Genomic DNA, 10,060 nt, shown 5'->3' on the forward strand with positions numbered 1-10,060 from the left:
GCACATCTTCCTGCCAATGCGGTGGTAGCTGTCCTGCCTTTCCTGCTCTGCAAACTGCCGGAGAGAGGGCCAGGCCGGGAGCACGGCTGGCCGTTGCAGAGAGGTAGCTTGCAGGCCACCCTTGTAACTAGCTGATGTTTAACTTCTCCGCTTAGCTGCTCACCGCCTGTGAACCGCACAACCAGCTGGAGCACCAGCAGTGAGGGATGTCAAGTCTTCAATTTTTGGAGCCTGCAGAGTTGAGAAGAGCAGACACCTGGGACCCGTGTCCCCGAGGTGGCTCTTCAGGCCATCCTGTTCTGTGTGGGGCTCCTCCAGAAAAGCCGTTCCTCTCTGCAGCTCACGGTAGCCCCCAGAAGCACTGGCGTCCTTTTTGGGAAAGAATTCAGGAGAACAACGGGACGCTCTGTGGCGTGGCAGCGGGCAGCTGCCGCCGGTGCAACAGCCATGGCGTGGGACCCCACCGGGGGGTGAACTTCCAGCCTGCATGCAGCCAGTCCCCAAACCTTCCCTCCTTGGCGTGGAAGCTGCCCGAACCCCCCGGTCCTGCCTGCGCCTGAGCGAGGCTCTGTGGCTCTGGTGTAGCTCCAGCTCTCTGTGTTCTGCCCAGCCCTTGCCCTCCTTCCATGCGTTTGTGTTCGCCACCAGTTAGACGACCTTCGGAAAAGGATACCTAGAGAAAAATTTACAGTCGCAAATGAACTTTTGATTCATATATAAAGATTATTTTTATACTTTTTTTTGCAAGGAAAAAAAAAATGCCTGTAATATTTGTACAGTGTTCTCTGATGTGAATAAACAAAGAAAACTTTCCAAAGTTTATCGCCCCTTGCCCCAGCCGTGCCCGGAGGGACGGGGTCCACCCGAAAAGCGAGGTGCGGGTGCCGGCCGTCCCCGTGGGGCCGGGCCCTTTCCCGGCGGAGGTGGGTCCCGCCGAACCCACGTCAGCTCAGGTGAGGGGGCCGGGCCGGGCCCGCTCGGGGCTGGGTTCCCGCACCGCCATCCAGACCGGTAGCGGCGGGGAGGCGGGGAGGCGGCGGCGACCCGGAACTGCGGGGCGGCGGGGCGGGGAGCGGCCGGGGAGCCATGCCGCCGCCCAAGGACGTGGTGAAGATCGCCATCCAGATGGTGGGAGCCATCCCGCAGCTGATCGAGCTCCAGCAGGTACTGCCCGGCACACCCCCAAACCCCCCGCCGCGCACCCCTGACCCCGGCTGATGGCCGCCCTCTCGCTTGCAGACCAAGCCCCTCGCCTTGGTGCTCAAGGACGTCTGCGATGTGTGAGTACCCCAACCCCAAGCGGGCTGGTGACAGCCCACCGGCCCACCCGTGACCAGCACTTGGCCCTATGGTGCTGTGACCGGTCGCCCGTCACCGCAGGTGGAGCCTGCCCAACGCCGAGCGCTACGCCTTGCAGTACGCGGACGGGCGGCAGACCTACATCACCGAGTCGGTGAGGTGTCCCCCGGCCTCTCCCCGGCCCCACCGGCGTGGTGCTCACTGGCTCACCGGTTCCTTTCTCCTTACAGAACCGCGGGGAGATTAAGAATGGGAGCATTTTGCGGCTGACCACCTCCCCGGTACATCCCTCTGTGTCCCCTGTCTTCTTCTCCGCCACGTGCTCTGGTGGGATGTCCCCCTGCGACGGGGCGAGGCGGTGCTCCAAGCTCTCTGCCGCTGCCTCACTTGGTGACTTCTGGCTCACGATGGCTCCGCTCGGTGCCTCAGACCCAGCAGAAATAACATGGGGAGGAGACCTGTCTCAACCTTCATTCTCCCTTGGCAGAGCTTGGGGGAGTTTGAAGATAAACTAAATCATCTTGAGACGCTTTGGATGCATGGGCCAACTCATGAAGCGTTCTTAGCGTCGTACCAGCTTGACTTCCTTCCTCAGCTCTGGTGGCTCTGTCTCTTGGCCCAGCTTCTCACCAGGCCCGCTCTAGCCTGAGCCTTCTTCCAAAACTTGTGCTTAAGCTCTTCCAGCCTTCTCCAAGCTTCTCGCTGTCTGTCAATGCGCCCCTTTGGCTTGATTCTTTCCTTCCTGGTAGGACCAAGAAGCAGAGCGGTTGTACAGCGGGATCCAGAGCAACAACTCGGATGTGAAGACTGACTCGCTGAAGAAGCTTGCGAGCCTGTCCCAAGACGTCACCTTTGCTCAGGAGTTCATCAACAGGAATGGCTTGAAACAAATCTTCTATATTGTGGAAGAAGGGAATGAGTGAGTATCGGGAGAGGACTTTCTTTGCAGTTCTTGACTTTTCCTCTCCCTTGCTAATGCTGTATGAGCTCTAAGCTGGGCGTTGGAGTGGACTCTGTTCATGTTCCTGGCTTGTTGAGCCCTGTGCTGCGGCATGAAGGGCAGCGCTGGCAGCAGAGCGCTTGGCTCTGCAGGCTTCTTACCTGCAGGTACGTGGCTGTGTCCCCGCAGGCTGGCAGCCCGGGGAAGGTCCCCAGGGGTCTGTGGTCCTGCCTCCTTGTGAACATGCCCAGACTTGAACCTCCCTTCCCTTCACTGGCTGGGTCATCTGCAGCCTCCTGGGTTTTCCTGCCAGGAAACCTCCTGTGATGATCCTAGCCTCTGCTGCTGCTCATTCCTGCCACCCCGAGTAATCCCTCTGCCATGAGGTTTTATCTGTGAGAGGTCCAGAGGCAGCTCGAGAAAACCCTGGCTGCCAAACTAGTGCCTGCCTGACTCTCTCAGGATGTGATGGTGCATCTCCTCTGAGCTCCTGTCTCAGAGGATGTGGAGCCCAAAACCAGGCAGCGCAGTGTGCATTTCTTAGAAGTAGAAGGAGGAATCTGGGGTGACTTGGCTTTCCTGAGGGCTTGTCTGCAGTGAGGGCTTGTACCGTGGTAATGCAGCTTTCCAGCAACTGCTGAACTTCCCCTGCCTCAACTTCCTGGGATGACTAAGCAAGAGTCTGGTTTCTTACCCCGCAGTCTCTCCTTTCTCCTGCTCGCTGCTCTCTGCCTCTCTGGTTATTTCTAACGCACCCACCAACATGCAACTGCACTCCCATCTTATGGTGGTGACTGTAGGGCACCTGGACCCACCTCACTGTACTCATCTGTCCCTCCAGTACAGGCGAGATGCTAGCTCACACCCTGAAGGCCTTCATGGAGCTGATGGAGCATGATTTTGTTTCCTGGGAGACTCTTAGTGCAGCCTTCATCAAGAAGGTGAGTGCCTTCTGTGGGCTCCACAGCCTGTGCCCGTGGGATTCCTTGTTGCCCTCGTCACTCAGGCTCAGCCTGCCGCTAACAGGTGGTTTTGTGTCTCGTAGATAGTGAGTTACGTCAATATGAACGCGGTGGATGCGTCTGTCCAGCAGCTCTCCTTGTCTATCTTGGAGAACATGGTACCCACCAGCCGCCTCCTCTTTGAGCTAGTCAAAAAAGAAGTGACGCTGGATCGTCTTCTCACCCACCTGCAGGTGTAAGTGGAGAGGCCACTTCGCCCCATCCTGAAGCTGGTGGCGAGGAGGCGATGGAGGGGGTTTCTCTGGGTGTTGCTGATTATCCCTGGTACAGTGTTGTATTGTCCCTTCCCAAACAACCTGTGGTGGGCAGCCTGTCCCGTCCCCGTTTCCAGGTCAGATGCCTTCATTCATGGCCTGTTCCGTTCAGATATTTTAGCTCTTTACCTGACTGGCATTTTTTCTAGCGTTGGCTCTTCCTTCCCTTTCCCCAGTGTATTCAGGACCCCTGCAGCTCGGGGTCGTGGTGCTGTATTGAACAGAGTTTGTCAAATCCCTCAGCTAAGGCGGGTTCTTTGTTCCCGCATCTGCCACGTACCTCTGCATCTCTTCAGTTTGGAGGTTTTTCTTTCTAGAAAATGGAGAGGCTTGTGCTGAGAGCTCCTGCCAGACAGGAGTCTGCTGCTCACCTTGGGTTTTCCTGCAGCTCCAAAATGCTGCACCCGTAGGTGTGTGCAGAGCAACACCTGATCCATCCGTGGGTGCTCTGCAGTCACAGCTGTGGGGACCGTCTCACCCCCAGTCCTGCTGTCAGCAGCTGCTCACTCATGGCTCTGGCCTCTCCGGGTCCCCCTCCGCGCACTGGGGTCCAGCAGTGACAGGGAGGGAGAGGACTCTGCCTTGAGGAGGGCGGAGCTGGCGACTCTCTTCATCCTCATCATCCTCCTTCTGCAGGACAAATGCCCAGCTGCAGCTGAAGGCGATGGCCCTGCTCATTGCGCTGTTGCTGGCTGCCACGGACGCTGAGCGGCGGGTAAGAGGCTGTCGGCGGGAGGCAGGACTGGGCGATGGCAGGGTGGTGGGCTTTGCAGATCCAAGCACCACAGTGCCCCTGTCACGGGAGCGCTCTGCTGAGAGGCCTCTGCTGTCTCACACCCGTTGGAGGAGTTTTAGGGGGGGGTGTGAGATCTCAAATGACAGGAGAAGTATCACGGCTGGTGGTGGCACAGTGACTGTGATGGCCCAGACCCAGCGCCTGGCACGTCTGGGCCATCACAGCTGTGATGGGGTCTTGGGCAGCTGGGTCCTCCACTGTGGTGTTTGTGTTCTCTGGGATGGCGGGGCCTTGAGAGGTGCCTGGAGATGTTTCGAGTCAGTGTGCTCGCTCTGCCTCTTCTTGACTGACACAACCTGTCCTGGCAGCCTGGTGGGGCAGGATCTGTTGGAGCCCCACTGAGGTGACCAGTGTCACTCCTGCTGGTTCCCTTCTGTCCCCACCCTGCCCATGGCCCAAAGCCAGGCATAGCGGGGAGAGGGGTCTACAGAGGGAACACTGACTCTTTTTTTTTTTGAAATGGCGGTGTGCTGAGCTGGTGAACATCTCACAGCCCCCTTCCCTTCCTAGGAGATGATGGACTACCTGAGGGAGAAGAACATCAGGCAGTTTATTCACAAGGTGAGGAGCTGGGGTTTTGCAAGGGTCTGTTCCGTGCTTCATCCTCTGTCCTTCCTCCTGTCCTGCAGTTCAGCGCACCCAGCTCTCACTCAGCCCCGAAGGGAGCTGCCCACTTCCTAACACCCTTTCGAGCAGCAGGACCTGCTGGGCTTCGGCTGTTGGGCCCTGGACTTGGAGAAACCAGGAGCAGCAGCCTACAGGAACTTTCTCACTCACGGTCTCCTGCAGAACATCATCCACAGCTCCGAGCCGCTGGGGGACGAGATGGCCCATTACCTGTACGTGCTGCAGTCCGTCAGCCTCAACCTGTGCGAGCGCCGCATGAGGACCTCCATGGATCCCTACTCACAGGTCTGGGAGCGCTCTCCTTGCGAGTCTGGCCCTGCTCTCTTCCACCTGGGGAAGTAGAGGCAGGTGAAGCTTCGCCTTTGGGTGAACCCAGCACATTTGATTTCACTGTCAGTTTGTCCTGTGAGAACCTGCTTGCCTGGGGCTCACCAGCATCCCCTCCTCTCCACTCTCCCTCCAGGAACAGCGGGAGCTCCTCCAGTCTCTGCGCCAAACCGCCTTTGAGTCGGAGAGTGAGGGGCCTGTCAGCAACTTCAGCACCGAGCGCCGGCGATCCCTGTGTGCCAAGGAGTTCCGCAAGCTGGGCTTCATGGTGAGTCCCCCCAGCATCCCCAGCCCCATGCCAGCTCCGCTGCCTGGCCTCGGTGGCACCTTCTGATGGTTCCCCTAAGCCTGGTGGGCCACCACCTCCCTTCTTGTCCCTCAGCATCGCTAAACAGCAGGTGCTGTGGAGCTGCCGGGACTCCAAAGGCAAACCCCATGGCTCTGTCAGGAGGACTCTGCTGCTCAGAGAAGAAAGCAGCATTTGCTCAACTGCATCCTTTTGTGTCCTTCTAGAACAACAGCAACCCAGCGGAGGACCTCCGCCGTGCCCCACCAGGACTCCTCGCCCTTGACAACATGGTGTATTTCTCCAGGCACACCCCCAACGCCTACAGCAGGGTATGTACTCTCCCAGAGAACTCCCTGGCAGAGAGGTGCTGGTGGATCTCCACCTTCTTTTCCTTTCCTTGTGACCCGTCCTTAGCCAAACCCACACAAGGATGTCCATTTTGGACAGGCATCATCCTATCGTTGCCCTGTTTCAGATGGAGACAAGTCCTCCCTGTGGGTAGGAGCAGCCATTTGAGGCCAGTAGCACTGACGAGTCTCCATAATTTTTAGTGTTTTGCCCACAGCTTGGTTTCCAGGCCGTGTTCACATCTGAGCAAACTGGGGCGATCTGGGCAAAACCCGCCAGCGGCTGCAGAGCGTTAACCCCGCTGACCTGCTGTGCCCGTGATAGCTCCTGCACTGCGGCAGGGCAAAGAGGAGGCTGGGGCTGGGTTTTTGGGGAGAGCGAATTAGTTCTGTTAGGGACAGCTCAGCCTGGGGGGACAGCTCACCCTCCGAGCCTGTGGCCCGTGTAACGCGAGGCAATGACCCTCTCCTCCAGTTTGTCCTCGAGAACAGCAGCCGGGAGGACAAACATGAATGCCCCTTCGCTCGAAGCAGCATCCAGCTCACCCTGATCCTCTGCGAGATCCTGCACGTTGGAGAGCCGTGTATGTGTGCGCCCCGGCTTGTCCTTCTCCCTGCCCTGCTGTGTGCCGGCCGGCGGGAGCGGGGACAAGCTGCCAGCACAGGGGGCTGCGTACGTGGGGCCGGCAGGCTCTGGTGTGGCCAGCAGCAGGGGAAGGGGAGGTAGGGCTGGGAAATGTCCAGGTTCTCCTGGACACTGAAATCCTCTGGAAAAATTAGGGAGTCTGGCATCATCTGTCCTTCTCACTGCAGGCTCGGAGACGGCTCAGGCCTTTTACCCTATGTTCTTCGGGCAGGATCATTTCTTTGAAGAGCTCTTCTGCATCTGTATCCAGCTGGTGAACAAGACCTGGAAGGAGATGCGCGCTACCCAGGAGGATTTTGACAAGGTGTGACGGGACCTGGGGCCGCGGGCTGTGAACAAATTCAGGGGCTCTGGGAAGTGTCACCAGATGGGGGGGTGACATCCTGGGCCCTGCAGGTGCTGCAGGTGGTGCGGGAGCAGATCACCAGGACTCTGTCCCTCAAGCCCACCTCCCTGGAGTTATTCAAGACCAGAGTGAACGCGCTGAACTACAGCGAGATCCTGAAGCTGCGGCAGACGGAGCGGCTGCACCAGGAGGAGACGCTGGCTGTGCCCGTGCTGTGAGTGGGCTGCAGGCAGGGGGGTGGGGGGGATGCTGGGGGGCTGGGGGAGGTCAACGAGCACCTGCTGAAGCGGCCGTGCTCCTCTTCTGCTGGCTGTCACCCCAGGGAGCTGCGCGAGAGGCTGAAGCCGGAGCTCCTGCAGCTGATCCGACAGCAGCGCCTGCTGCATCTCTGCGAGGGCACCCTCTTCCGCAAGATCAGCAGCCGCCGCAGACAGGGTGAGTAGCAGCCCTCTGTGGTTGTCCTCACGTCCCCTGCCCCTGGGGAAGTCGCAGTTAATCTGTGGGCAGTGGCGTGCGTGGCTCCCTGGACGGCTGGCGTGGGCCAACTCGCAGGGTGGGACCAAGCGGGGTGTGCTGGTGAGGGGGCAGCTCTGTCCGCCCCGGGAAGGGGACCTCGGTGGGGGAAGGCTGAGCGTTTCCCAACGGCCCTTCTGCCGCAGACAAGCTCTGGTACTGCCGCCTGTCACCCAACCACAAGGTGCTGCACTATGGGGACGTGGAGGAGGGGGTGCACTCTCCCCCCATCGAGAGCCTGCCGGAGAAAAGTAGGTGATAGGGAGAAAGAGAGGGTGGGAAGGAGTGGGGAGCCCTCTGCCCACCCCAGCTGTAATGGGCTGGGGATGCCCTAAGGTGGGAATTGCCCCTTTGCCTGGCTGCTGTGTGCCTGGCCCAGTGCACACTGGTATGGTGGGACTGGGAGCTGTTCGGGCGCTGCAGAGCGGCATGAGCCCCCCGAGTTGCGGCTGGCTGCAAGCCCCCATGCTTGGGCTCTGCTGGGCTCTGAGCGTTGGGGACCTGGGGGAGAGGAGAGTGGGCGCTCACAGCTCCTCCGCTTGTCCCAGTTCCTGTGGCAGACATGAAGATGCTGCTGGTGGGGAAGGAATGCCCGCACACGAAGGAGAAGAGCTCCGGGAAGCAGAACAAGGTCAGCACCTCCCTCCCTGCATTGTGCAGCTGCTGATGGGTTTTGGTGGTGGGTGGACGGTGGCAGGTTGGGTGGTTTCATGGAAGGTGGCAGGTTTTTGATGTGGCTTGAGACTGGAGACCTCTTGGTTCTTCTGGGATGCAGAGGAGGAGGCTCCTGCTCTGAACCCCGCCAGGGCTGGAAAGAGTCCAGCTGAGAAGCGGCTACCCTCTGTGCTATCCCCGCAGGACGTCCTGGAGCTGGCCTTCTCCGTCGTGTACGACGTGGAGGAGTACTGCCTCAACTTCATTGCCCCCACCCGCTATGAGGTGAGCTGCAGGGGCCCGCTGGGGAGGCACGCTGTGGCTAGATGTCCTTGCCCGGGGGACAGCAGGCGGGGAAGGGAGCTGTGTGTGCCCTGCCCCAGCCTACCCTGCTGGGCTTCCCTGGGGTGGGAGCCACAGTGAGGGGAGAGGGGGGCTCTCCGGCTGCCCAGGGCTGATGTCAGAGACACCCACGCTCCCTTTCCCCAGTTCTGCCTCTGGACGGATGGGCTGAACGTGCTCCTGGGCAAGGAGATGACGAGCGAGCGAACGCAGACAGACCTCGATGTCCTGCTCTCCATGGAGCTCAAGCTGCGTCTCCTGGACCTGGAGAACATCAGCATCCCTGACACCCCCCCTCCCATCCCAAAGCCCCCCAGCAACTTAAACTTCTGCTACGACTTCACCCACGCAGAGCAGTGAGTTCCTCCCTATGCCCCATCCTCCCCTCTACGTCCCCCAAAATCAAACCCCTTCCTCCGGGCTCTGTCTCTCATCTCCGGCCCAAAGGGACAAGCCCGGGCGCTCACTGGGGTCTCGGGTGTGCACTGCCTGCACTTTGCCCATCCTGGGGAGAACTGCCCACCCTCCCCTGCCTGTGTCCTGCCCTCCTGCGAGAGCACGGGGCCGAGCCACCCAGCATTAGGCTCGTGTTTGGTGGCAGGAGGACACCCAGCAGCAGCTATGCCCCCTCTGCCATGGGCAGGCGAGACAAAATACCTTCCAGACAGCTGCACCCCTCTGTGGTGGTTCTAACCCCGCCATGCCACAGCCAGGCTTTGGGCAGAGAGGGCAAGGATGTGGGCAGGAATAAAGGTACAGGCAGCCCTGGGACAGGTGGAGGGGGAGCAGCACTACAAAGGTACGAATGCGCACTGCCTGACCCTCCTCGTCAGCACAGGGGATCCTTTCCGGCCAAGAAAGGGGTTAGAAAAAGGATAAACCAGCCTCTTCTGCTCAGTTTGGTGAGCAGATGGCATCTCCAGAGAATGGGTGTGCCTGCCCAGCCAGGCCCCTCCTGCACTGAAATATTTTTCTGCCGAGCCCTGTGCATTCCCGCATCTGGAAGGGGGGATGTTTGGGGCACAACCCCCTCTCCCAGCACCATTTCAGCTGGGCAGGGGCTCGCTGCCGCTGTGCCTGGTGCGAGGAGGAGACCCCAGTCTGCCCATGCTGCCCAGCACTGTGGCACTCGTGCCAATCCTGGTGCCTTCGCCTGCCCCGGGTGGGCACTTGCACACTTCAGCCATGCTGCTGCACTACTGCACCATGACGAGCTACCTCCTCCCCGGCCCCACGGCTCCCAGCTCGGTGCCCCGCACCGCCTCGTGCCTACAGCTTCTCCAGCAGGTGTAACCTGTGACCGCAGCCGCAGGGGCTCCTACCGTGCCTCTGCCTCCTGTGTACTGGGACAATAAACACTTGTGGAGAACTCATGGCTGTGTCCTTTCCAGAGGTTTGGGGACGGGGTCAGGCTGACTGCGGGGTAAAAAGGGGACAAAGCAAGGACTGGGACTGTGCTGCAGCACCATGGAAGCTGCAGTGCAGGGCGTGAAGCCTGGAGGATGGCAGGCAGGTTTTTCCTGCTGTTGCGCAGTCACAGAGTCAAGTCACCTCTGAGGAAGGTTTTTCCAGCCTAGGAAGGCTCAGGAACACTGCAGGTGGTCCTGGTAACGAGTTGGACACGCTCAGCGCTGGCAAGTGGGCCAGTGCCTCTTGGC

General features: G+C 59.9%; 1 protein-coding gene across 2 annotated transcripts; it reads left to right on the top strand.

The window, feature by feature from the left end:
• The first annotated feature begins 878 nt into the window (after nt 1-878).
• ELMO3 (engulfment and cell motility 3) lies at nt 879-9,774 on the top strand. Of its 2 annotated transcripts, XM_086758359.1 has the most exons (20): nt 879-1,164; nt 1,240-1,280; nt 1,381-1,453; nt 1,530-1,580; nt 2,049-2,218; nt 3,081-3,180; nt 3,285-3,436; nt 4,152-4,230; nt 4,822-4,872; nt 5,101-5,223; nt 5,402-5,533; nt 5,779-5,883; nt 6,377-6,485; nt 6,715-6,851; nt 6,944-7,107; nt 7,216-7,328; nt 7,553-7,657; nt 7,955-8,037; nt 8,265-8,345; nt 8,550-9,774. In XM_086758359.1, the coding sequence occupies exons 1-20, from the start codon at nt 1,087-1,089 to the stop codon at nt 8,760-8,762; spliced, it is 2,160 nt and encodes a 719-aa protein (XP_086614485.1). In that variant the 5' UTR covers nt 879-1,086; the 3' UTR covers nt 8,763-9,774. The 2 variants fall into 2 exon arrangements, with proteins under 2 accessions (XP_086614485.1, XP_086614486.1); XM_086758360.1 differs by lacking the exons at nt 879-1,164; nt 1,240-1,280; nt 1,381-1,453; nt 1,530-1,580 and having other exon boundaries at nt 2,157-2,218; nt 3,086-3,180.
• The last annotated feature ends 286 nt before the right edge of the window (nt 9,775-10,060 follow it).

The sequence above is a fragment of the Chlamydotis macqueenii genome, chromosome 13 (assembly GCF_036417535.1).
Source record: "Chlamydotis macqueenii isolate bChlMac1 chromosome 13, bChlMac1.mat, whole genome shotgun sequence".
NCBI classification, from domain to species: domain Eukaryota; kingdom Metazoa; phylum Chordata; class Aves; order Otidiformes; family Otididae; genus Chlamydotis; species Chlamydotis macqueenii.